The following is a 26,691-nucleotide window of genomic DNA, read 5'->3' on the forward strand; positions in this document are numbered from 1 at the left end:
ACCTGACAGATAAAGGATCCTAGCATCAAGAGCCTGTGATTGATGGTATTGCCTTACACAGGGATGCAGGGGAGAAAAGAAGTTCATCCTTAAACTAGTCAACCAAGAGTCCTCCAGGGAACCAATATATGCTTCACAAGGGAGTTAGTTGGCAGGAGAAACCTGCCACAGATGTGAGCCAAGAAGAATAGCAACTAGCAGGCACCAGCTCATACCTCCCCTCTAGAGTCCAGGAAGCAGTCCACCAGAGCCTGAAGAACACAGAGGGGAGAATGGGAGGCCAGGTCATATATTTGTCACTCAAGTTCCACCCAGTCAGAAATTTGAGCTTATCCTGGGGAGTTGGGCCTGAAGAAGGCTATGACAGAAAGATTTCATCTAGGGTCTGAGATTTAATCTTCAAACTGGAAATGAGATCCCAGTTTTAAGACTCAGTGGTGATGGTTTCAGTAACCACCATGACAAGGGAACAGTGAGGCTTGCTGTGGTCTCATCAGTGGAGCCAATATTCAGCAATGAGATGGATCAGCACTTAGAAGGGGGAGCCGACATTGATGACGGATGACAAGACTGCTATTGATTGAAAAGATGATTTTCTGACCACCAAATCACCCAGGATGTGTTTTTGTTAGAAATAAGGGTGACTGAAGATATCATTAGTTGAGCTCAGGCCAGACCAGAGGATGAGGCATCATAGTCCAATATGGCTGGTGTTCTCATGAGAAGACAGCCATGTGAAAACAGGGGTGCATGAGAAGAAGCCCTGATTTTGAAGAAGACTGGTGGAGAGCATCTGAAAGCTGGCACATGCCCAGGGCTGCAGCAACCTTAAAAGGAAGGAAGAGGCAAGCGGAGGTGGATTCTCTCTTCTGTTTCAGAGGCAGCTCAGTTCTGCTGATATCTTGGTTTAGACTTTATCTTAGTTAGGGTCATTGTTGCTGCAATGAAACAAGAGAATCAAATAAATTTGGGGAGGAAAGGGTTTATTCAACTTATACTTCACATTACTGTTCATCATTGAAGAAGGTCAGGACAGGAACTCAAACAGGGAAGAAGTCAGGCCGGGAGCCAGGAGCTGATGCAGAGGCCTTGAAGGGTGCTGCTTACTGGCTTTCTCCCCATGGCTTGCTCTGTAGAGAAAGGAGGGAGCACTGGCTGTGTCCTGCTGCCCAGCTCCTGGCTGCCCGGCTAGCTTAAGCCCCTGAAATAATTACACAGAAGCTGTATTAATTAAATTACTGCCTGGCCCATTATATCTAGCCTCTTCTTGGCCAACTCTCACATCCTGATCTAACCCATTTTTATTCACCTGTGTTTACCATGAGGTTGTGGCTTACTGGGAAGGATCCTAACCAGCATTAGTCTCAGACAGGAGTTTTATGGCATCTCCCACATTGCCCTTTTCTCAGCATCCTGTTTTGTCTACTCTGCCTTCCTAATTTTCTGTCCTATCAACTAGGCCAAGACATTTTTTTTTATTTAATCAATGAAAGCAACACAAATACAGAAGGACCTCCTACATTGCTCAGCCTTCTTTCCCATAGAATCTGGGACCGCCAGCCCAAGGATGGTACCACCCATAACGGGCTGAGCCCTCCCCATCAATCACTAAGGAAATGTTCTACAAGCTTGCCTACAACCTGGTCCTGTGGGGACATCTTCTTAATCGAGGTTCCCCCTTCTCAGATGACTTTAGCTTATGTTAAGTTGATATAAAACCATCCAGCATAGACTTTCAGACCACTTGATTGTGAGGCCTCTTGGAATGTCCCCAGATCTTTGCAATTCCCCTCAAGCCACCCAGATGTTCATTTCTCATCTAGACTCAAGATATACATGAACTTGAGTCCTCAGCATCTTGGACCTTGAAGTCTTCAGCCCTTCCCAAGACCATCATTAATTTCTGGTAGAGCTCTCCTTGACCCAAGCCATCCTTCATGTCTGCACAGTGACATCAACACAGAGTTCAGTTCTTGCTCTTGTTTCTTAAACATCTGCCCACTCGGAGAACTTCAAAATCTCCTTTGAGAATCTGTCAGGTCTTCTAAGAATGGTCCTTGGGGCTACTGTCTCCCATAACTTCCCAGGTTCTGCACACCCCGCTGTCCCTCTCCCCTTCAGCTTCTGTACAGATCTACTAGCAAACCTACCCTCTGATTTACATTAACAGTTCTGCCCATGCTTAAGGTCCCAGGTGGGTCTTACTATTGGCACCTGTCAGAGTGGAAACAGTCTGTCAAAATAATACAGTTTCTTCCCCGGTGGGAATTTTTTTGTGTGCCCTCTGAAAGTGTATCTGCTTGTAGTGTTGTTATTGATGATGGTGGGGGAGGGAGGGGAAGGGGGGAGAGAGAGAGAGAGAGAGAGAGAGGGAGAGAGAGAGAGAATGTACACCAAGTGTATGTGCATGCAGAGTGGAGATGGGAAGAGACTGCACCATTTTATTTTATGGGTATTTTGCCTGCATGTATGTCTATGCAGTATGTGTATGCTTGCTACCGCCAGAGGTCAGAAGAAGGCATTGGGACCCCCAAAACTGGAGTTACAGGCAGTTGTTAGCATCCATGTGCTCTTAACCACTGAGCCATTTCTTTAGCCCCAAGAGAGAGATTTCTGAAGAAAGGGGAAAAGGTTGCTAAAAAGGGAAAAATATCAACAACAAGGTATACTTTGACTTAGAGATCCCAGGGAAGCAGAGAAATCAAAGGGAACCATCTCTCTCAGCCGTTGTTGGGTAGGTTAAGAAAAATCATTGGGAAGAGATCAGAAGCTAAGGTTCTGGGGTCAATCAGAAGTTAGAGGACAGTGTGAGTATCAGTCTTCTCTTGAGTCTACATGAGTTCAGGGTACACCAGAAAGATCAAGAGCATAAGCTGGGTGGTGGTAGCACACGCCTTTAATCCTAGCAATCAGGAGGCAAGGGCAGGCAGATCTCTGTGAGTTCGAGTTCATTTTGCAGAATGAGTTCCTGGACAGTCAGGGCTACACAGAAAAACGCTGTCTCTAAATTTAAAAAAAAAAATAGAGTTTGGTATACCAGGTATACCTGGCTTGGCTCTAATAAGCAGTGTGCACCTGGATCTTCCGCAAAGGATGCTTCAATTCCACTTACCTCCTGGAACATTGTCCCATAGGGTTTTATGTCCCTTCCAGTAATACCAGAGTCAGGGCCTGAGCAAAAAATCCTTGGCCTTGTGGAAATCTTAACAGTGAGCAATATAGAAACAGGAAAATCAAAACCACAAAACCCATGACACATTCAATATACTTTATTAAAAAGTTTCTTTGTATAAATTTCCTAAAATTTTAAACATTAAATCCCACCTCCAAACTCCAAGACAACAACAATTTAAAAAAGAACCCACATTAGGGGAATGCCAAAAATATTCTCTATTACGACTTTCTTCGAATTCTTTAATTGAGGCATTTGTCCCAACAGTGCACAAAGATGAAGGGGGTCTACTTTCTTCTAATTAGATCGTTTTTCAGAGAACTTTAGACGAAGGAAGTTGCTTAACGTCTAATCCAGGAAACTGAGGCCAGGAAAAGGTTAGACTCTCGCTTCTCCATCTAAGTCATGCAAATACAGGGACATGAACCAAGCAGAAATGTACAGAGTAGCTGTGACATTGAGGCTATGCTCTAGACATCGCGTTGGCCTGGCACAGGCATCCAATGAAACTCCAGCTGGAATTCGAGTTTATAGGAATGTTCACATAAACACCAGCAGTGGCTAGCTGTTACATAACGGGTCCAAGTATACGGTAGAACTGCCTGGAGACGGAGAGCAGGGTCCACAGACACGTTTAGCACCATATCGACAGGTCACGTGCAGAGGCTTTCCTCCCGAGGTTGAGTGTCAATGAAAGCAGGAAAAGGCACCGTGCTGGGGCATCTACCCAGAGCTTCTATAAAAAATGAGTTGGAAATGGCCGCCTCCTTCTTCTCCCAGAGGTACGTGTTGCCAGAAGGCCATGCTTGGGTTCCGGTCAGGCTGATAAATCTGGGCCGTGGAAAGTATTGAGTGTGGGAGGAGGAAGAGAAGAATGAGGCAAAAGATGGAGAGAGAAGAAAAAGAAGAGAGGTCATCACTAGACATAAAAGACGTTGCATTTATCGTGGCCATGTCCCCACAGCCTCCAGCCTTCCGCACTGAATCCTGGGACCTTGGCGGCTTCAGGTCTGAAATCAGAACCCACCCTGAAGGAGCCACAGCTTCCCCTCCACTTTGCACACTAGCCCTCTCCCCACTCTGACCCCAGACCCTGGGTCATTGTTTATGGAATTTCCCACTATGATGGAAAGACTGAATAGCCCCAGTGTCAACATTGTGGTTTATAGGAAGTGAAATTAGTTTAAAATGAACACATGAATGTTTATCATTAGTCTTCTGTTACTGATCATTATTCTATTCTAACAATCATGTACAGTGTGGCATTTCTAAAGAGACAAGGATGCGGTAGCATTTCTGATATACTTGGCTCTGTGGTTCCTAACTGCCAAAGATACATATGTGCTTTCAGGAAACAAATCAACCATTAAAATAACTAATTTTGTGTGGCTGTGTGTGTGTATGTGTGCGTATGTGTGTAAAATAAAAAATTGTATCTCTTTTTAGGGTATCTCCATTGGCACATTTTATCTAAGGATACAATCTAACTTTGTTCAGGTTTTCCACAATCATTGTAATTCAAATATTACCCAGTGGTGAGGTTGCTAATCTCTTCCCTTACAAGAGAAAGATGAAACCCAAGGGAAGGGCCGCTTACCGGGACTGCACATCTTCTCACATTCTTCCTGGGTCTTGAATCTGTTCTCATTGCCCCCGCAACCTCCATACCAGAACCTCTTGCAACCTTTCTCATTCAGGTCATAGTGCCATAGCAACTTAAAGTCGCCACAAGTCCCACCGTCTTTGGGCAGCTTACAAATATCTAGAACATTAAAGGAGAAAACGGAGAACCAGTCAGACTGGGCCAACAACTCAACCTCCAGAGTCCATGTCAGAGGCTAGGGGAGGAGCTCAGTGCTGCAGTAGAGAAGGGTTTCATGGTGGGAAGGCTGCAACCTCCCCAAGCCTCAGTTTCCTCACTCTTGCACTGACTGACAGAAGAGTTCCTCTCGGGTTTGCAAAGAATAAATAAAAGCACACCAAGTATCTCCTATGAGCCAACATTGCATAGCAACAATAAAACGACTAACTCCTCCCCACCCCCCTTTTAACTCTCCAAGCCATTTGCTATTTAGTTCGTTCTATCTTCAGTGCCCAGAGAAGAACTGAATCTTCAGACCACGGACTTTTCTACTCCTTGGTAAAATGGCATGAAATTCCGTCAGAACACACTTCAAAAGTAAAGCTGCACATTTTGCAAAGAAAGTAGATTGAAAGTTTAGATAGACTGTAAGTGGGCATTCTTTTTAAAATATATCTTACTTTATTATTTATGTGTCTGTGTGCTACATCAGATCCCCTGAAGCTGGAGCCATATGTGAGCAGCCTGACATGGGCGCTGGGAACCGACTGAACTCTGAACTTCTGCAAGAGCAGTAACCACTTTTAACCGCTGGACCTCCTCTCTGGGCTTTCAACAGATGCTCTTTATGACAGGTGTGTGTACACACACATGTGTAGCCAAGTATCTTCCCAGCCTCTCACATAAAACTAACATGGAGATGAAACTCCTCGCCAAAGCAGAAATGACCCAAGGCAAGGCTGAGAGGGAGCAGAAATTATTTTCCCTCCAGTTAAGGAATTCTATGTTTTGAATGTATACTTGAGCTGTACCCCAGCTGCAAAGGAAGGCCAGGTCCCCTGGATGTCTGCAGAGGTGAGTTTATAGTTTGAGAGCCCGAGGCTTCTGTTTACAGAACGTTCTGGCAAACTCCGGAGTTTGCTGGGAATGATGTGTGCATGTAAAGTGCTTTAATCCAAAGGTCTGGAAGTCAAAGCCTTCTGTCAGCAAAAGCCCTGGGAGCAGATAGCATGTGTGTGTGTGTTTGTGCCAGCAGCTACCAGTCTAACATGCCATGCCGCTCGCCCCACAGAGGGCCACCTCCATTTAACCCTGTGCAAACCAGAATGGGATTGCTGTAGTTAGCACTTCCTTGAGCAAAATCAAGAGGGATCAGTCAAAAGTAGTCAAAATATAACTAGAAATGTGTTCCTCGGCAGTTCCTGGTTTTAAGAACACAAATTGATCACCTTGGCTATCGGCAGTGTTGATGTGTTGATACAAGGTTCTGCCAATCCTCCAAGGCAGGTATAAGTTTCTGAAGCCGGAAACCCATGTCTACAATTGAGGGTTAACGTTTCTCTTTAGTTTTCAGTGTGGTTGTGACTAAATTTTGGACGCTTCCTTTCAGGGTTTATAAGTCAAACACTGTAACCAGTTATGCTGCCTTCTCCCAAGAGATCACCAGGCTTAAGGACAGTCAATAAAAGCAAGCATGGTTTTACCTATTTCTCTCAAGTTGCAGAGTTTAGCTCTTTAAATTATTATTGACATAAATTTCCCTCCATTGCACCATCTTATGCCAATCAGTGGTAGATAGAAGATAGATGGATGGAGAGAGAGAGAGAGAGAGAGAGAGAGAGAGAGAGAGAGAGAAGGAGGGAGGGAGAATCTATCCATAGTGGAATATAGCTAACCAAATGATGTATTGCCATATTAAATTTACTTTCTATCCTACCAAAATAAATAAATAAATAAAGCACAGCATGCACCAACTGTAAGTCATATTTTGGGGGTCAAAAGTGATACTATGAGGAAAAAGTGTGTCTTAGAATCAATACAACAATAAAATTGTGATAAGCATGGGCCAACCATTCATTTGGAGCTGTGCAATCGGCCCAGTCCTACCTCCTCGGATAAAATGCAGTCAGCCCTACAGACTGGTCATTTTCCAGGGTAAGTGACAATGGACACCAAACACATGATGAGGTCTTTTGGCTAGCTTTGGCACTGACACCTTCCTTCCACAAGAATGGTTAAGCTATTGATCTGCATTTCATTTGGTAATAGAGAAAAAAAATCAACGCTCTCAGTTAGACTAGCTTTGTTTAGAAATTTTCACTTTAACTGCAAGATGCAAAGAAAGGATTCACCCCAAGGCTTCACCAGCCACAAGTGAGATGAGAAAAAAAAAATAGTTACTAACAAAATTCTAAAACCAAAATTAACATACAGTGCACGGCCCCCTTGCAGTAATAAGCTTGTGGTTGTCAATCAGTGTCCGCACACTCAACCTCTCCCTGCCTTCCCAAGTGAGACAAAACTGAAGGAATTGCTCAGCTGTTGCTAAGGGCCCTGTTTAACAGACAGTGACCAGACTACTGTAAAGTGGCTGCACTGTAATATTTAAGAGCTGAAGAAAATAAAAGGTGGACTGGGGAGTCTTAAGGAAAGTTTCTCTTGCTTGGTTTTAGAAACACAAAAAGCAAGTAATGGATGGCGCCATAGGTCTACCAGCAGAATCAACTTTCGTCTTCAGGCTAGGTCTGACAGAGGCACAGCCCTCTACCAAAGGGGCAGACCTCAGATAGAGGACGTGGAGTCAGAGTCCCCTCCCCTTGTGGGGCTGTGTCAAGCCAACACAGATGTTCACCTGCAGCCTCAGACTGGGTGCTTCAGACCCAGCAGTGTGAAGGAGACAGATTTTGGATTTGATGGAGTCGTGGGCCCCATTAAAAAGCAAAACCAGCATCACCTCTTTTCCACATAGTGCTGCCTGTTTGGCTGGAAAATGCCTCCCTAAATCTGAAAGCGGCAACTCCACACTGAAACACAGAACAGCCTGACCCAGATTCGTGCTTCACGATTATGCTGTTTACACTAACTAGACACTGTTTATCCAGCCTTATCCTTCTGAGATACACATAAAGGAAACAAAACCATCCCTGAATCTTGCTATCTAGGAGTTCCTCTAAGCCATTTTTTTCTCCATGAAACAAGAATTTGTGAAAGATTTTGTATTTTCCACTGCCAAAGAGGCAAAAGCTAGTAAGTGAGATTCAAATGGAACATGCAGTTTTCTGTACCTTTGAAGTGTGTGCATACTAGGTTTTCTTCAACTGGTCTTTTTATTTTTTCTTCCTAAATTTTTTTTATTATTATTATTATTATTATTATGTGTGTGTGTGTGTGTGTGTGTGTGTGTGCATGTATGAGAGGAGAGAAGGGTGTGCCACAGTGTGAGTATGAAAGTCAAAGGAAAATATAGAGTAGGTTCCCTACTTCCACATCTATATGGATTCTAGGGAGGTCAAAATCAGATTTTCCAGCTTGCATTGTAAGTGCTGTACCCACTCCGTCTTCTCACTGCTCCCTAACCAGTATCTTGAAGGGAAATCTGGGAGGGCCCAGCTACAGAGATGTGGCTTCTATTTGAGGTCAATCTTCTTATTGGGGCCTTCTAAGAATACACCAGAATAGACTGTGAGCCAGGCAGAAGACAGAAGCATCTTAAGACTGTGGTGGCTCTTCAGTGTCACTGCAGCTGCAAATGCGAGGATGACTCGCAGAAAAAGGACACAGTGAGAGGCATTCCATTCCTCCTGATGGGCCAGAAAGTACCCATCTCCACACTGACAGAAGCTTGCACTCTGAGGACTATTAAACAGCATCACGTCTAAGTTCTCGTGGGATTTTGAGTTCTGTTAGTGCTGGCATCTTTGGCTGACCCATCCTAAGTCAAATATGTTGAGCACTGCAGTAATCACTTCCTCAAGGCTAAGGAGATGAGCCAAGCTTCCGCTCTGTTAATTGAGCATGGTAGTTTGCATGAGAATGACTCCCACTGGCTCGTGTGTTTGAACATTTGGTCCCCGTGCCGGCTAGTTTATGACAATTTGGCAAGAGCTAAAGTCATCTGAGAGGGGGGAACCTCAATTAAGAAAATGTCTCCATAAGATCAGGTTGTAGGCAAGCCTATAGGGAATTTCTTAATTAGTGATTGATGGGGGAGTGCCCAGTCCATTGTGGACGGTGCCATCCCAGGGCTGGTGGTCCTGGGTTCTATAAGAAAGCAAGTTGAGCAAGCCATGGGGAGCAAGCCAGTAAATAGCACCCCTCTATGGCCTCTGCATCAGCACCTGCCTCTAGGCTCCTGCCCTGAGTTCCTTTGATGATGAACAGTATCTATAAATGTAAGCCAAATAAACCCTTTCCTCCCTAAGTTGTTTTGGGTCATGGCTTTTCATCACAGCAACAGTAACCCTACCTAAGACAGTTCCCAGTTGGTAGAACAGTTTGAGAAAGATTAGGAGCTGTGGTCTTGTTGGAGGAAGCATGTCGTGAGTAGACTTTGAGGCTTTAAAATCCTCCCGCCATCCCCAGTGAGTTCTTAGCTCGTGAATCAGGAGTTGGGCTCTCTGCTACTCCGGCTGCTTGTAGCCTGCTACCTCTGCTCCACCATCATGAACAGACCCTTATTCCTTTGAAACTATAAGCCCCAAACAAACTCTCTCTTCCATAAGTTGCCTTGGTCATGGTGTCTTATCACAGCAACAGAACATTAACTAATATAGGGGGTTACAGGCTCTCAGACTCATATTCTAAGGACATAAGTCATGCCTGTCACTAACAGACACACTCTGGTACCCAAAAGAGTGGTCTTCAAGACCAAGCCAGAATATGGTGTTTCGAGAACTGGGAACACATCCGAATCCTCATGTTCTGTGGGGTCTAATCTGGTTGCCTGGTGTTTCCTAAGCAGTTTCTTATAGGTAATTCAATGAGCGAATGAAATCCTATTCTTTGCAGCACCGCAGACCACAAAGTCAACCCTAGTCTCAATGTTAGACAGAGAGGAAGTGACCAATAGAGATAAGCATGCTACCCACGGGCTCAGAAGCCGCTCCCTCCAGCTCCCTCCGAAGTACAGTGACGAGCTTGGCTCTCTGCATTTGAATCAGGCAGTTTGCAGAATGAGATGAACTCAGCACCAAGAGTCCCTTTGGCACTTACCCCATGGAAGTCATGCAAATTAGTCTCAGGCAGAAGACCTCAATTTCAAAGGATTCACAATGCCTGAGCGAATACTTCCTGAGATCCATCAGTGGACCGATTATTGCCATGACTCACCTGCTTTAGTGAGAAACAGTGGTTCTGTGTTCACCATTAGATTGATGGTTGAACTAGACGCTGATCGGGCTGGCTGAAGAGGTGGAGGCTGAGCTTTCTCTATAAGGAAAAGAAATGCAGGCAACTAGTAGTTGACTTAGAAACTAAAAGAACTGGGGAATGCTAAGCCACAGATGTACACTTGCCTTTCTGGATAAAATTAATCTCTTAGGTAATGGGGTGTTGTCGAAATATAGAAGTCTGTACTCACTACAGATGCTGCGATATGCATGTTAAATGCATCTGTTTCAAAGCAGGTGAAGGGATCCCCTGACCCAGGAGAATGGTGCCCTGGAGTTGGTGACTCCCTAGCCTGGGGCTACTGGTGGGAATTCATTTCTTCAAGAATGATTCTACCATCTGAACCATGCTGAACTAAGGAGATGCTCCACCCTCATCCTTGAGCAGAGGGGTCAAGAATAGAGCGATGAAGACCCAGAATGACTCGGAAAGAAGAAAGGTATGGTCCCGAGTGGTTTAGAAGGGCTGGAAATGAAGGACATGGTGATGTGTACATGGGGTAAGTCCCAGCCACTTGAGAAATGAAGTAGGAAGATCATTTGAACCCAAGGGTTCTAGGACAGCCTAAGCAACAAAAAGACCTATCAATAATAATAATAGTAGTAATAGTAATAATAGTAATAATAATAATAGTAGAAAATTACTGAAAAAGAAAGAGAGGGAAGGCCTGAGCAAAGTGTACAAGCCTGCTGAGTATTGGTGGATAGGACCAGAGAGGGAGAGACTGGTAGCCCACCCATCTGGTGTCAGACACCTCATGACTCTCCACATCGAGAGTTCTCAAACTCTTCCCTGGCTCCCTAAGTATTCGTTTTCACTCACTGAACTTGGAAACAGGGACAGGTAGTGTCAACAGAAACCCCACCATCTCCGCAGCTAGGATTCAAGCCCCATTTCCCTAGGTGCCGCCCTGGATGGGATGGGTTAAGGCAGAGCAAGTCTGGCCTCCCCCGTAAATGATCCCAGGAGCCAAGGATGAGAACATTGCATAGGGGGTTCCATCTTCCATTGGCTACTGTGTTTTAGATTTGCAGGGTGCAACCTAAGTACCCAGGATAGACAGGTTTTGCCTTTTATTTTATTTTATTTTATTTTATTTTATTTTATTTTATTTTATTTTTGGTGCCTGTCATGGAACTAGCTTGTGTAGACCAGGCTGTCCTTGAACTCACAGAGATCCACCTGCCTCTGCCTCCCGAGTGCTGGGATTAAAGGTGTGTGCTACCACCACCTGGCCCAGATTTTACTCTTTAATTGGGTTAGTGCTTCAGAATAGACTCAGTGCATCATTGGTTTACATCCTGATTGGCATGCCACGTAGAAATCAAGAACTAAGTGCTCCCAAATGAGCCATGCACTTACTTGTGTTGAAACTTCCTTGGTAGACATTTCTGACCTGGGACTGCAGGTAGGCGACCACAGCCACATGATACATCTGTCCAGGCAGCAGGCTACCGATGACACGGTCAGTGACAGTGAGGTTTTGTCTCAGAACCAAGGACTGGTCATGGGCCGAGGTTACAGTGAGGTCATAAAAATAGGAACTAGAGGGCTCGGGCCGCTCCCAGTGGAGTCTGGCGCTGGTCTCCGTGACTTCAGAGACCTGCACTTCTCGGAACACTCTCGCTGAAAGAGCAGAGCAGAGGGCAAGGTTAAAAAGTAAAACTCCTCATCACAAGGGTCACTTCACACGGACACATGGGAGCTTCAGAAGAGGTCTGGAAGATGCCAGCAGACAGCCGTCCCAAAGCTTGCCAAGAAAGGGAACCAATGTCCCATTCATCAATCAAATCCTCCATCAGCCTGCATGGCATGTCACTACACAGTAATCAAGCCCCCCTTTCTTTATCAATAAAGCACATAAATAACTACTTTGATTTTTCTATCAAAAATCACTTGGTAAGATGATACTTTGAGATGCTAACTTCCAGCATGATAGCAGGAAGTTAGGTGTGCAGTACAAAACCCATCCCGGGATTCCACGCCATGGAAAGTCATGACGTTTTAGGCTATGGTAAGAATTGACAGTCAGGAGGTCTCAGCTCTCCCTCTGCTCATAAGATGAAGACAGTTTCCACTGTCTTAAGAGCTATATTCTAAGCTCATCTTCTTTGGTAGCTTATGGCATTCTGTAGACTCTTCCTACGTCTTTGAAAGACAGGAAACAATAATCCTCCCTGGGTCTCCTTACCTCACCCATCCCTCTCTAACAGAGTGAGGGATGTGCTTTCCTTGGGTCAGAATGAGCACGTGTGTCAGCCTCTGAGGAACAACTGACTTTCTGAGGAGCAGTTTCTCACTTTACTGAACAAACCCTCGGTACTGTCACAGAGCTCAGTGCGGGGGACCCCTTTCTGTGACCATCCCTTTTGGAAGGAACGGAGTGATTATCATGGCTCCAGCTTAGATCTTTCCAAGTCATATTACAAGGGGGAAGGTTTGGTTCCAAAAAGAAAGAGAGAAAGAAATAAGGGAGGGAGGGAGGGAGGGAGGGAGGGAGGAAGGAAGGAAGGAAGGAAGGAAGGAAGGAAGGAAGGAAGGAAGGAAGGGGAAGAGAAAGGAAGGAAGAGAAGGAAGGAAGGAAGGAAGGAAGGAAGGAAGGAAGGAAGGAAGGAAGGGAAGGAAGGAAGAAGGAAGGACAGCTATGGATGTGGCCCCACACAAAATCATAAACTTACTTAAAATACTACAAAACGTTTCTTGTGTAACTTGATTACAGAGTTCTCAAGCTTGAACTTTGGCAATGACCGTGTTATGTGGCAATGTCTGGTGTGGGAGAATTGTCTGTATTCTGTCAATCATATTTTAATAAAACGCTGATTGGCCAGGCAGGCAGTATAGGCGGGGAAAGTCAGACAGGAAGTAGGGGTGGAGCAAAGAGACTGGGAGTATTCTGGGAAGCAGGAAGCTGCCAGTTCTGCCCAGACCACCGGAAAGGAAAGATGTAAGCTGCCCCGCATGAAAAGGTACTGAGCCCATGTGGCTAATATAGATAAGGATAATGGGGTAACATAAGTTATAAGAGCTAATGAGTAGCCTGACCTAATGGGCCAATCAGTTTATAATCTTATGGAGTCTTGTGAGTGATTTTCTTTGGGATATGCTGGCTGTGGGGTGCCGGGTGGGACAGATACCCCAACAAGCCGGCCCTCATATTACAAATGTCAAAAAGTTGGACAGACTCCTGTCAATGACCCACGGGTGGTGAGGCCACGGGACCCAGAGAAGAGCTTACTACTGCTCTGTTTCTGAGCCAGTGTGATTCCTAGCTGCATTCTAACTGCTTATCTTTATACCCACAGGTAAACACAGCTATCCCCCCCTCATCAAAGATGCTTCTTTTTTGCAACAGACAGAGACCAACTGATAGCGGGGTACCCAGCGCTAACTGATACATCTACAACACAACCTCTACACCTAAGGCTCAGGGAACATTATAGAAGAAAGGAAGGAAACGCTTTAAGAGTCAGGGAAACAGGACATCTGCGGCAGGGGTAACTACACCCAAGGAAGCCGGGTTGGCAGCAAGGGAAGGAGTTGCCTTCATCAGGACCACAGCAGCCTTAAGAGGTTGTAAGAGGAAAAGCTGCTTCACGATACAGAGAAAAGCAAAAGTGATGTGCGGACAACCCTCTGTCATGGCTAGCATCTTCTACAGTCTGTCATCAGCTATGCCAACTTTGGATCAGCAGCCTACGCTGTAAACAGGCTTCCAGGGCCATAGCCTCGGAGTGGTAAACACATGCATCAAAGATGACTCTCTAGTCAGATTTTCTTACCCATGGGCTTAGTAGTGGCTGGCTTGGTGGCAGCTTGTTTGGCCTGTGGCCTGGGGGTCTCTGGCTTAGTAGCAATTGTCCTTGAAGCAGCAGCAACCGGTCTCGCTGCTGCAGGCTTTGCCGCTGCTGGCTTCGCCGCTGCCGCAGGTCTGACTGTGGCTGTGTTCGTGGCCACAGGTTTGGCTGCCACATGCTTGTTGGCAGAGACTGACTTCACAGAGGCTGATTTAGCCAGGACAGGCTGAGCTGGGGCTGGCTGCGTGTGCATTGGTTGAGCAGGAGCTGGCTTTGCAGGGGTAGCTGGTTGAGCAGGGGCTGGCTGAGTATGCATTGGTTGAGCAGGGGCTGGTTTAGCAGGAGGTGCTGGTTTAGCAGGGGCTGGTTTAACAGGGATTGCTGGCTGAGCAGGGGGTATTGACTGAGCAGGGACTGATTTAGCAGGGGCTACTGGTTTAGCAGGGGCTGGTTTAACATGGGTTGCTGGCTGAGCAGGGGCTGGCTTAGCAGGGGTTGCTGGCTGAGCAGGGGCTGGCTTAGCAGGGGTTGCTGGCTGAGCAGGGGCTGGCTTAGCAGGGGTTGCTGGCTGAGCAGGGGCTGGCCTAGCAGGGGTTGCTGGCTGAGCAGGGGCTGGCCTAGCTGGTGCTGGCTTAGCAGGTGGCAGATTCACAATTGCTGTTGGTTTGGTTGTTGTCACAGGCTTCATTGTGGTCACAACTTTGGGCGTATGACTTGAATTAACGTTATATGGAGTGTTTCTGTTAAAAACAAATCAAGCATTACCTGTACCCGTACTTTTGCATGTAATGTGAAATAGAGAGTTATAACCGTATGATATACAGGAACTTTGTTGTTTTAGCAACATCCAGGTACTGGCGTCGGTAGATTTTATATAGCATTGCATGTACTATTTCTTACTTTTAGAACCTACCACTAAGAAAACATTGAACAGCATATTAAAATAGAATTATTCAAAACAATTACATCAATTATAAATAAATCGGCTATGCTATTTTCAACTGATGAGAAAGGATAAAAAGCAAAAGGGAGAGGGGAAAATGTCTGACAATGTTCTAATTTAAACAGCTAACTGAGTCATGATTGTCGAAACCAGTACTAGTTGTTTGCATTTAAACTATCTACTCCTTAGGTGAGGTAGCTCGCTCTTGCACGCCTGGAACACTGAAAAGATGAGACAAGAGAATTGCTATGAGTTTGAGATCAGCCTGGGCAACAAAAGTAAGTTCTCCAGGCCAGCATAGACGACACAGTAAGACCATGTCTAAAAAGGTCAAAAGGAAAGAAGAGGGAGAGTGGGGGAGGCAGAAGAGGAGGCAGAGGGCTGTGTAATGAGCAGACCCTCACCACGGTTCCCACTCGCCACACTTGAGTCTAGGCTAGCCTCGGGGCCTATTGACCCATAAAATGTGGATTAAAGCAACAACGCTCTACGATGGGCTTAGGTCCCAAGAAACCCTATACTTAGTCCTTTTTCTTGTGAAAACCCTCCTGGTCAATTTGGGAACAAGCCCAGGCTAGTCCACTGGAAGATGAGAGGTCCTGTGGAGCAGAGATGAACCTTCCCATCTAAGACAAGGCTAGACCAGTCTGTCCATAGCTAAGAAACATATGATCATCAACATAAAGGAGGCCAGTAGGAAAAAAAAAAAAAAGGAGGAAAAAGCACCCAGCTGAACCAGTCAGAAATTTCTAACCCACAGGATTGAAAGCTATTCTTGTTTTAAATCTCTAAGTCCGGGGTGATTCATTGTGCAGCAGAAGCTAATGCATATTGCAATACAAAAGCATGCTTAAGAACTCGCATTACTTTAGGGAAGTCATATTGTCTGTTTCAGTGTCTCCACGAAGCTCGGGATTGGTCAGAGAAATTCTGCTCTACAGCCACTCTAGTGCTATGGCCATTTGGTACGACAATTACAATACTTACACGTGTTTGTGGCCAAACTTCACACCATTCTTCACTGGTTGGTCCCCTTGGAACCAGTCGCACTGTTTCCTGATATCTGGAGGCAGGTAAAACGCATTTTCACCTAGAAGGGGAAAAAAAAAACACATCAACCTTCATGAGGATCCTATGAAAATTAAAATTAGTGTGTTGATGAGTTGGGTACGCCAATACTTGGGTGACTCTGTATAAAGACAATATGTCCTCAATGGGAGAAAGTAGAACAGAATCGACGAGACTTTAAGTAGAAAGTATAACAGGTTCCAGACATGAACATCGAATTGTAATTCAGTTATGTTAGTGTTCTCCGAATGTTTTGTGGAGCGCACTCTTCTTTCCCCCTGGATAAGGCTGATGCTTGCCTTTGCTTCGCGTTTTCCTGGAATGTATTGTGGGGTAGGCCTTCACAATGTGAACAGGATGTTGTTCAAGGGGCTCGGCTTCCTCTTCAGTGGTGAATATTCAGCATGGGCATGATTTCTTATATTTTATAGACCACCCTCATTCGTTTGATATGTGACCTGTGCTGATTCGCTGGGAACTATAGTATGCCCTCCTGGCAAATACAATGAACTGTTTATCCCTATGAAGGATGCAGTCTCCAGACACCAAAGAGCTAGAGACAGGTGACCCATAAGCCACATAACTGACATCCTAAGTCCAAGTGTGCAAAGGTGGGAACTACTGGAATTGGTTTTTAAGATAAATGCAGAGCAGGCACTGAGATGACAATGGAAGAAATGAGAGGGAGGGTGTGTCCCACCTGAGGCAAGCCTAGGTCTGACAGCAAATCCCAAAGCAACGCAACTCCTTCTAGAAGTTTCCCTCAATCCCCCCAGCAGGATAGGCACACCAGCATACTAGGTCATGCATAGTCAATGTGTGTCTGGTCCATTTGTAAACTAGTTGTGTGATGCGGGAGAATTGTCTGTATTCTGTCAATCATATTTTAATAAAACGCTGATTGGCCAGGCAGGCAGTATAGGCGGGGAAAGCCAGACAGGAAGTAGGGGTGGAGCAAAGAAACGGAGTATTCTGGAAGCAGAAGCTCCCTCAGCCACTCCTGCACAGACCACCAAGGAGGCAGCATGTAACTTGCCCAGCTGAGAAAGGTACGGAGCCATGTGGCTAATGTAGATAAGGATAATGGGGTAACATACGTTATAAGAATTAACAAGAAGCCTGACCTAATCGGCCAATCAGTTTATAACCTTATGGAGTCTTGTGTGTGATTTCTCTTTGGGATTTGCCGGCTGTGGGGTACAGGGCGGGACGGAAACCCCAACAAGCCAGCCCTCATTTTACAGTTGTGAACCCTTTGGAACACCATCAATGTCTCATGATGGAAAGTACCAGTCAAATGGGCAGAATAAGTGAGCAAGGAGACAAAAGGTGTGGCCGATGTATGCCCTATTGACTCTAGTTCCTAACTCAAGACACAGGGTTGTCTCTCTCTCTCTCTCTCTCTCTCTCTCTCTCTCTCTCTCTCTCTCTCTCTCTCACACACACACACACACACACACACACACACACGAACACACACATATATATAATGTATTGTGTATGTATGTATATACATATATGTATATATTGTGTTGAATGGGTATATATTAAACATTTATATTGTATTACTATAATATATAATAGCTATGTTATATGTTATAGATTTATATTGTATTAACATACATACTTGGTGCATGAATGAACAAGGTCACATCAGCACATAGATGTGTATGTGTGTTTTCTGTGACTGTTCTTCCAGCTTTGTGACCACAATATGGACCAGAGTACACTATGTGTGGCACGGGACTTACTGTTGACAAAGGACGGGAGCAGTCTCCCAAAGCGCATCAGAGGTTCCTCGTTGAGCTCAGTTGATTTGTCCACAAGCTTGAAGAAGACATCGTTGGGTTCACTGGCAAAGCTGTACACCTCCTTGACGTTGACCTTCCTGCCAATGCCCAGAACCACGAAGAAGTACCCTTTGCACTTGGCCTGCAGGATGGCTCTCTGGGCCTCCTCCAGCTGCTGCCTCTGCATATCACCCGTCAGCATCAGCACCACGATTTTGAGGTCCCGTGGGTTTGGTGCACTCTCAAAGACGTTCTCTATGGTGTATTCAATGGCATTGCCCAGAGCCATGGTTCCCTGCAACTGGGTCATCCTCCTGCTGAGGAAGTCCAGCAGCTTTTCCTTGGCACTGTAGTCTGTCAGTGAGAATTCCACCCTCACAGGGGGAACACTAGCATTGTCCATGGACTCGTAGGTAGCCTGCTGTACAACAGCCACTCTGGCAAAGTGCTGGGAGGCTTTGGGGTCTGGACTCAGGTCCAGCTGCCTGACCACGTAGCCTATGTACTTCTTCATCTCGTTGAACTGGAACAGAGTGGTAGCCTCTGAACTATCCAAGATGAAAGCCAGGTCTATGTCCACATCACTGCCCGCTGCCCTCCGGTCCCTGAAGGAAGGCCTCCAGCTGCCAAATCCACAGGATGGGTCGATATTGCAAATGTCTAGAAAAAAATACAGTGGCCTATTATCTTGTGGTTCCTCTCAGCGTTCCCACCTTCTGGAAGTCAGGTATTACTATCATCACATGAGACAGAAACTTTGCTGGGAAGGATGGCACGTATCTACAATGCTGGCACTTGGGAGGCTGACACAGGAGATCGCCAGGTTGATGCAGCCTGGGATACATACTAAAACTATGCCTCACTGCCCTAATTGTGGCCAGATCTCAGATTCTGTCTCCTCATTTCACTAGATGAAGCTTGTCAATGACCTAAAGTCTTCACAATGCTCCGTGAAACTCAAACACTTGCTATTCCTTAAAGAAACACGTTCTAAAATTACTTTTGAGCCAAACATGTAGGCTCTAGATTCCAAGATGAGAGCATCCTTGCAGGGCCTTGACATTAGTAAATATAACGAGCCTTGAGTCTTAACTGAACTAAGCTCAACATCGTCACTCTTCATTCAAACATTCCTCTGTAGTCATGACGTTAGTGGCTGTGGCTGGACAGATCTCCAGGCCCAGATGGACAGCTTACCCAAGCAAACATGGCAGGTGAGGACATTCTTCAGGAAGTCTGTGAGGTCCCCCCTTGCAGGCAGAACCAGGGCGTGTCCCACTGCTGTGTTATTGATCTGGTTTAGACAAGGGGAGATGTTGGGATGGACACGCACATAGGGAGTCATTATGCAAACAGGGAGTAGGGATAGGACACAAACAGATAACTTTCCCTTGGCACAGCACCTTTTCATTTGGACTCTGGGTACTTAGATGGTTAATTAGGCATTAAGTAAAGGGTCTGGTGCATCCCCGATAAATAGTGGGGGGCTAAAATATTTTGGTGGTGGTTTTAGCAGGGGTAGAAGCTAGCAAACACTGATCTATCCCTTCCCTGTTTCCTCCAGTTTAGACAGTGACAAGGCAAACGGGAGTATCACTCCTCGGAGATGAGAAGGTCCTGCCCATCTTAGCGATGGGCATGTGGCATCCGTGTCATGAGTCACAGATGTGAATGAGTGAGGGGATTCCTGTTGATCTATGGAAATCCGTAAGGCCCTCATGAGCTTCTAAGCCACTCAACTCACAAAAAGTAAGATAAACAAAAATGTTCGCTCATAAGAACTCAAGGCCAGGAGCCCACGTTTAATACTGAACTCTAAGCCAAGTGTCTGACTCAAACCAGCCTAGTTTGGCAGAATAAACACTGAGGGGCGGTGGCCCTGAGGGAACCTTAGCTAGCGGACACAGGAAGCCGTGATCCCAACTGGTAGGGCACAAGATTCCACGTCACCCAGCCTCACCTCACAAGAAATTAACCCAAGATGCAGAGAGGGGTAATGTGACATGTCTGTAAGGCAGGTGGCAATGAGGACTAAGGACACCTAATTCTGGTCCTTCATATCTATTGTCCATGAGTCTTGACTAAGTGTCACTAGAAGTGACTCTGAATAGATACTGCTGGTCAGTTACAATTAAACACCCAAGTGAGGAGAGTGTGTCTTTTCCACAGGCTGCCTAACTTAGGGGCCTAGTTAAGGAAAGGATTTCACAGTGGGATAGATCTTGAGGCCACTCGTATTTTGAGGACCTCCTTGGGAGGCTGTAGGCCCCCCATGACCAGCTCTGGGAGACTATACTCCAGAACAGAGTAGAGAGAGCTGTATCCAGTACATGGATCTCAGAGTCTGGTGGCCCAGCAGCTCCCCCGCACTTGGGGTCCTCACTAATCCCAAGATCTTCTTATCCATTGGATGGAAGTGAAAGAACAAAGCTTTGCAACATGAAGCAAATGCCTAAGACAGGGTCATCTGAAACTCAAATCAAGCCACTTGTGAGGAGCCAGAACTATCCCACTCCACTGACAGAATTCACCCACACCAACACCCTCTACTTGCCCGGTAAGGACACAGAGCCTTGCTACCCAGCCAGAACTATTAGCATGTATGACGGGACCTAGAAGGAGTAAGTTACAGTCCCCTGGTTGTTGGTTGGTCCAATGCTGAAGCCATAGGCTGCTCTAGACACCCCACAAGAGGTTTCAATTGGCCCAGCCCCACTGGGACCCTTTAGAATACATAGAACCTGAATCCTTGGTGGAGAACATGCATTCCAGAGAGTCTTCTCAGGAATATGGGGGAGGGGTACCAAAGCACAGAGTCCAGACCTGCAGAGCATTGATGAGCTGTCGGTCCTCCTGGCTTGTAAGGAACAAGGGCGTGATCCCCGCATCAGAAAGCTTGAGCACGGCCTCTCGGAGCTGGGGGGATGCTCTCGTGGGCTTATTGCTGAAGAAAACGGCCACTTTTCTCATCAGAAATCCACTCCTCACGCGTTTAAATGTGTTCCTGGCCACGAACGACATTGCGGTCTCCAGGCTCTGTTGCTTAGAAGTCAAGGCCACTTGGAGATTCTGAATACTGTCTAACAGGGCAGACTTCTTCTTGGAGTCGGCAAAGCGGATCTCTGTGGTCACCTCATTGTTATAGGTGACCACGGCCACTCGGGCACCCCTTGGGCAGTTGCTCTCAGCGATGGTCAGATCTCCCACAATTCTCAGGAGCACGTCCCGCATCCGGCTGAAGGTGTCCTGAGTGACCCCCTCAGAGGTGTCCAGGGCAAAGGCAAGTTCTGTTGGGAATACAGGGCACTCCAGGGGCCCTGTGGGAAATGGGGGTTTTAGAGACAAGTTTTACTCACCTAAAGAAGCCTTCTCGCTTCAGAAGGATGTAAAATTACTAAAACTCACCATAGCAGCAAGCTATAAAGGAAACAAAGAGAAGAAGGGATGAAAGTCAGGTCTGTTGGGCAAGAATGCCGAGCATAAAAACATGATGTGCCTTAGGCAAGAGAAGAGCGAATACTTACGGCATTTGTCTTTGATATTCTGGATGAGGGCACATTGCTTGGAAGGAAAATGAGAGCATTAGAGAGGGCAGGTGACAGGCATACAAGACGACAGTTCACTCTGGACACTCACTACTTACATCAACAGAGTCTCCTCGGTTGCCCTTGTGACCCTGCAAAACCAAGCAAGAACAATCTGAGAGAGGAAGCAGATGCATTCGGCCTGGAATTAGAGGGGAGGGGGACTAATGAGGAGGGAGCACACATGATCAGGTCATGATATGTGCACTTATGGAAACAGCAGAGTGCAACCCAATGGGCTGTGCAGCGAACATGTGTTAAGAACCATAATAAAGAGAAAAATAAAAAAACAAATGTTCACTCGTTCGCCATGGGAACATGATGGGAAGCAATAGACACTGCACATAACCTTGAGCTTCCGCAGCCTCTCCATCTAAAATCGATTTCATTGTTTGAGTAGAAGAAAGGTACTTTTGCAAACCAAGTGTTCTCCCTGGGAAGTGAGTGGGGTTTGAAGAAGCACCCGTCACACCTGGAAGCTCGCTGTCCATCTACGTAACTCATGAATCTAACCACAACCTCATGGGCTCCTCTCAACTGCTCTTAGCAACAAGCATGGCTTCTCCTGAGAACACAGTTTCCTCTACCATGCATATTCTGCACAGCCTAGTCCCTGAAGAAGCAAAGGTAAGGGATCCCCACGTTGTCCCCTCTATGTCGAAAGTACCCCATCTCTGCAGGATTCTACACTTAGGCTCTAGAGACTCACGCTGCTCTCTTTGTCCCTGTGTTTGGTCAACCTGATGGTCAAGCTTTGCAGGCTACTTGGCTGGCTCGCCCTGAAGCAGTTTCTCTTGGCTATTAACCTGAAATAACTGTGAGCCACCCCATTAAGTGGGTCATTCCCCTGTCTTGTAACCATTACATTTCCAGGCTCAATCGTTGTCCCTTGGCTTCAAGCAACCCAGTCCCTCAGAGTTTCCCTCTAGGAAGCTTGGCCAGCTCCTGGTTCATCTTGTCCATCCTTCCTTGAACCTCATGCATTTCAATAGAGGGACAAACCAAACATGGAAACAGTGGTATCAGTCACAAAGGTTCCTCCTTGGCCCTGGGGGAAAGCGTGACTGATAGATTCTAAACAATGAGTCAGTGGCTCCCTTGGGGATTTTATAGCCACAGCAAGTGCTCCCCAAACCCAGATTTGGTCTAATTGTGCAACTTGCTCTCTCTGAACAAATTAAGAGAAAGAAATTACAAAGGCCACAGAGTAGCATATAAAACAAATTTATAGCTGGTAGACCAAAAGCTTGTCTGGTTGAACGGGGCCTTGGGTTCAATTCCCAGTACCACAAAAAAAATGGTATTTGTTTTCTTGTTTATGGTTCTAGGGACAAAAGCCATAACAGGCACATGCTCTGCCACTGAGATACATTCCCGGCTCCTATAGGACATTTTCAAACTGTAATATTTCAGAACTCAAATGTACTTTTCTCCACTGTGATATCAGAAGGGAAACAGTTTAATGAACAGATAGTCACACAAGTGCAGGGAACATTTTTGAGACCAAAAATGATCAGAAGTTTTCAGAGCTCAGACATGCCCGTCACCCTTCCTTCCACCTACTGACTTGTTAGGAACTGGATGAATACTTACAGATGGTCCCGGGTAGCCAGGGTCTCCCTTCTGTCCAACTATCCCTGGAGGTCCGGAATTTCCCTAGAGGAGGTAGAAGACGGACATTCTTAGCCCCTGTAGGTGGAAGGGTGGTGGGAGGAATCCATTCCAACTTTCTCCTGTGAGAAGTCTCTCACTTCAACAGGACTTATTGTCTCCAAACTTCAGGGGTAAAGGACAAATGACCCCAAAGAGCTTCTTTGAGCCTCCACAATTTACACTCTGGCAGGCTTGGGTAAGACAGATGATTGTCCCAAACCATCACTAAAATTCCTCTGAGTGTCCACTGCCTATCAGTTAGATAACTGGTCATGAACACCACTAGCCCATTGTTTCAACAGGATCTAGACTGACTGTCTTTAGGGTCAAATTAATTGGGTAGTTATTGTTATTAACTACATTTAGGCTACAAACAACTATTAGTAGCTTATATCTATATCTGGACCATGAATTGAGACCATCCAATATTAGAAGGGTGGGTGAATGATCATTGAAGAGAAAAATCCAGAAGCAATAGTAGATAAAGTAAGAAGAGTCTCAGAAATCAGGGAATGAGGAGCCCATAGCCCAGGCATGACTCACCGAGGATGCTGCAGGCCTTCTGAGCAGCCTGCGCCCCCATTAAGCCCTGTTCTGTCACATCTGAACAGACGTAGCCAGATGGGACTACGAAGATTGATGTCATCCAGCCTGGAACCTAAGCCTCCCTAGAACCATGCTGGGGTAATCTATGTGCTAGTGACTTTTGAGACATGCTATAGAAAGGGCTGTCAGGGCTCCCCCGATGGGACATGGCTAAAGGGGGACAGAGCAGAACACAGCTACAATGAGCCATGAGGGCACTGGTTTGATACTTGGAGTTTCCTTCTACCACCTCGGTTGTCCCTGATCAGGCTGAGAAAAAAGAGGATAACCTTTTAAAGGCCCAGCATCCCATCCCATTGCCATGAGCCTACTCATTCCCATCCATAGTCAGACATGGGCGTACTTACCCTTCGGCCTCTGATGCCTTTGGGTCCTGGTGGTCCATCAGCTCCTGGCTCACCAGGAGTACCCTGGGAAGAGAGCCAAGAAGAGAGCCATCAAGGTCTATAACAGAAGGTCCTGCTGAGAGTCCCTGGGGCAGAACTCCAACAGGGCATCTGGACCATACTTTCCAAATAGTTCACAGGTTCACTTCTACAAATGGCCCCAGTGTATTGGTGCCACTGGCAGGGCCTAGGTTTATTTCATCACTGATGTTACTGCCACAGGGGTTATGGCATTTACAGGTCCCCAGTTCTTTCACTGTGCACATAACTTCAAGCAATATGGACAGTGAGCACTGATGCCTCCATCCATACAAGAGGGAGCATCTTAGAGAGCTCAGGGACTTTCCCAGTGTGGCCCTTAAGTGGCTGACCCAAGAGTAAAGCTGAAATACTGACTTCAGCTCATGGGAAACCCCAGGCTTATTCACAGCAATGTTTGTGCTCCATCACCCAGGGCGCTCACCTTTGGTCCTGGATACCCTGGGAATCCTCTTTCTCCCTGGAAAAGACAATGAATGCCTCAGTATTGGGTCCCAACTTAAAGCCATCTAAAATCAATTTTCATTCAAGATGTGAAAAGCCACTGTTCATGACTCTCAACAACAGGGGTTTCCTCAGGATCCACTGCAGATACATACTTTTTTGCCTCTCCGTCCTTCGCTGCCAACCCCGTCTCTTCCGTCATCTCCCTAAGGGGAACAGAGAGAATGTTACTGCAAGCCATTGCAGCAGGCTCCTCACAGCCACCATGTCACACCATCCCCAGCCGCAGCAGAGAGGGTGTGCATGAATGGTTCTAGACCAGAGGCCAAGAGAAGGAGGCCTTCCATCTCTGTGCTCTCCTCCACAGGTGTGGGCAAGGTCATGTCCATAGAGACGCTCAGATCTATGTGACCATTTATTTACAAGGCTCCTTCAGAGCAAGAATGGTGACTTGACCGCTCAGATCTTCCGAGTCTTCTGTGCTTAGATTCTACTCTCTAGTACCCAAGACCTTCATGTCACCCTGCTACCCATTCCAGACAGCCCTCCTCTGGGCTCTGTGTCCCCAGGCCTGTGCCCACCACCACATGAGGCATTCAGAGAAAACATGTTAGTTGTTCTACAGCAAGAGGAGCGTGTTGGAAAGACATATCGGTACTTTAAAGCTTGGGATTATAATCATCTGCCGGCTGGCCCTTTCACAGTCTTCAAGAAGAGTGGCTCGTTTTAGAAAATCTCCCAACCGCCTATAGATTTATTTTCCATTCATAAAGCTGCCAATGAAACAAAGCTCCCTTTGCAATGAGCAGCTTTCGCAATTTTCAACCATATTCCTATTAACTCAAGCAGGGGGCCACAACAAGCCTCTCCGGGTCCCGGCTTTCTGCACCTTTCAGCATGATCGGTGAGTCCTGCAGGGCACTGAGTGGCCTTACCGTCTCCCCACGGGGTCCACGGTTTCCGATGCCTCCCTTCGGCCCTGGCTCTCCTGGCTCACCCTACACAGGGGAAGAAAGGATGACTCATGGGGACCCGAGTCCCACAATTACTGCCCTGATGTCGCGGGTAGTGTTGTACTGGGGGGGGGGTGCTTCATAGTTCATCTTTTAGGTTTCCGTGAGATTCCTTTTTAATTGTAGTAACCCAGACACAGCAAGACAAGGGTCACATGCTGTTTCATGCATGAAGAATCATGAGAGAGTGGAAACCCATTACCAGTAGGGATGGAGGGGGGGAGGGACAGAGCACGGATGAGTAACAGGTACCAGCATGCAGTTAGGTAAGAGTGGGATGTTCTAGTGGGCGCTGTGGGATGGCTATAGTTTATAACAATCTATTGTATATGTCAACCAGAAGAGAGAGTGTCAAGGGACCCAAGACAAAGAAATGACCATTTCTCTGACCTTATCATTATATGTATACATTAAATTAATAGGTACTGTTACATCCATAACTTTAGAATGCTAAGTGTAGGGGCTAGGGAAAAGGAAGCAAGTGCTTTTGTCAAATCCAACAGCCTGAGTTCAAACCTGAATTCCATGTGGTGGAGCAAGAAAAGCAAACCCAACTGAATTGTCCAATGACTTCCACACACCCACTGTGGTGCGTGCAGTGCACCACAACACGATAGATAGATAGATAGATAGATAGATAGATAGATAGATAGATAGATAGATAGATAGATAGATAGATAGATAGATAGATAGATGATAGATAGATAGAAGATAGATAGATAGATAGATAGATAGATAGATAGATAGATAGATAGATAGATAGATAGATAGACAGACAGATAGATGGGTAGATACACATACATACATTTTAAAAATCTTTTAAACTTTTCAATAAGAACAAAATACTGTGACTATATATGCTTTTTTCACATGCTCTCACTATGAAGAACACGCTGACCTGAAACTTACAGTAATATTCCTGCCCGACACTCCCACCAAGTGCTGAGACTGTAGGCGTGAGCCTCCACAAGTGGCTACGTATCTAACTTTTTTTTTTCATTTTGGGTGGATGCTTTGAGACCACTATATATAGTCCTAGCTGTGCTAGAACTCACTATATAGACCAGGCTGGTCTCAAATTCACAGAGATCCACCTGCCTCCACCTCCTGAGTTCTGGGGTTAAAGGTGTGCACCACCACTAACTGTAACATTCAGTGGGGAAAGTCGGGGCAGGGTATCTGTGCTTGTGATAACTGAGGCACAGGGGTCATGCAAAGAGGCAGGGGAG

The 26,691-nt window shown here is 46.1% G+C and overlaps 1 protein-coding gene and 1 long non-coding RNA gene across 8 annotated transcripts in view; one reads left to right on the forward strand and one right to left on the reverse strand.

Annotated features, from left to right (window-relative positions):
• Positions 1-3,251: 3,251 nt before the first annotated feature.
• Positions 3,252-26,691, reverse strand: part of Col6a3 (collagen type VI alpha 3 chain) — an 81,523-nt gene continuing 58,083 nt past the window's right edge. For all 7 annotated transcript variants that reach the window (XM_048441799.3, XM_048441801.3, XM_048441802.3 and 4 more), the window contains 17 exons: positions 25,385-25,447; positions 24,605-24,655; positions 24,430-24,465; positions 23,928-23,990; positions 22,915-22,977; positions 21,381-21,413; positions 21,262-21,298; positions 21,143-21,154; positions 20,561-21,054; positions 18,935-19,031; positions 17,699-18,397; positions 15,867-15,969; positions 13,922-14,676; positions 11,505-11,768; positions 10,083-10,181; positions 4,770-4,934; positions 3,252-4,003 (listed from right to left, as the gene is read on the reverse strand). In XM_048441799.3, the coding sequence (XP_048297756.3) occupies positions 3,990-4,003; positions 4,770-4,934; positions 10,083-10,181; positions 11,505-11,768; positions 13,922-14,676; positions 15,867-15,969; positions 17,699-18,397; positions 18,935-19,031; positions 20,561-21,054; positions 21,143-21,154; positions 21,262-21,298; positions 21,381-21,413; positions 22,915-22,977; positions 23,928-23,990; positions 24,430-24,465; positions 24,605-24,655; positions 25,385-25,447 (3,048 nt within the window). In that variant the 3' untranslated portion in view covers positions 3,252-3,989. The remainder of the gene's footprint in view (positions 4,004-4,769; positions 4,935-10,082; positions 10,182-11,504; positions 11,769-13,921; positions 14,677-15,866; positions 15,970-17,698; positions 18,398-18,934; positions 19,032-20,560; positions 21,055-21,142; positions 21,155-21,261; positions 21,299-21,380; positions 21,414-22,914; positions 22,978-23,927; positions 23,991-24,429; positions 24,466-24,604; positions 24,656-25,384; positions 25,448-26,691) is intronic.
• Positions 13,053-17,781, forward strand: LOC146896115 (uncharacterized). The gene is made up of 3 exons (XR_015737666.1): positions 13,053-13,108; positions 13,445-16,996; positions 17,647-17,781. It is a non-coding gene; the product is annotated as an uncharacterized LOC146896115 (long non-coding RNA).

This window comes from Myodes glareolus, chromosome 1, assembly GCF_982192425.1.
Source record: "Myodes glareolus chromosome 1, mMyoGla1.1, whole genome shotgun sequence".
Taxonomy (NCBI): domain Eukaryota; kingdom Metazoa; phylum Chordata; class Mammalia; order Rodentia; family Cricetidae; genus Myodes; species Myodes glareolus.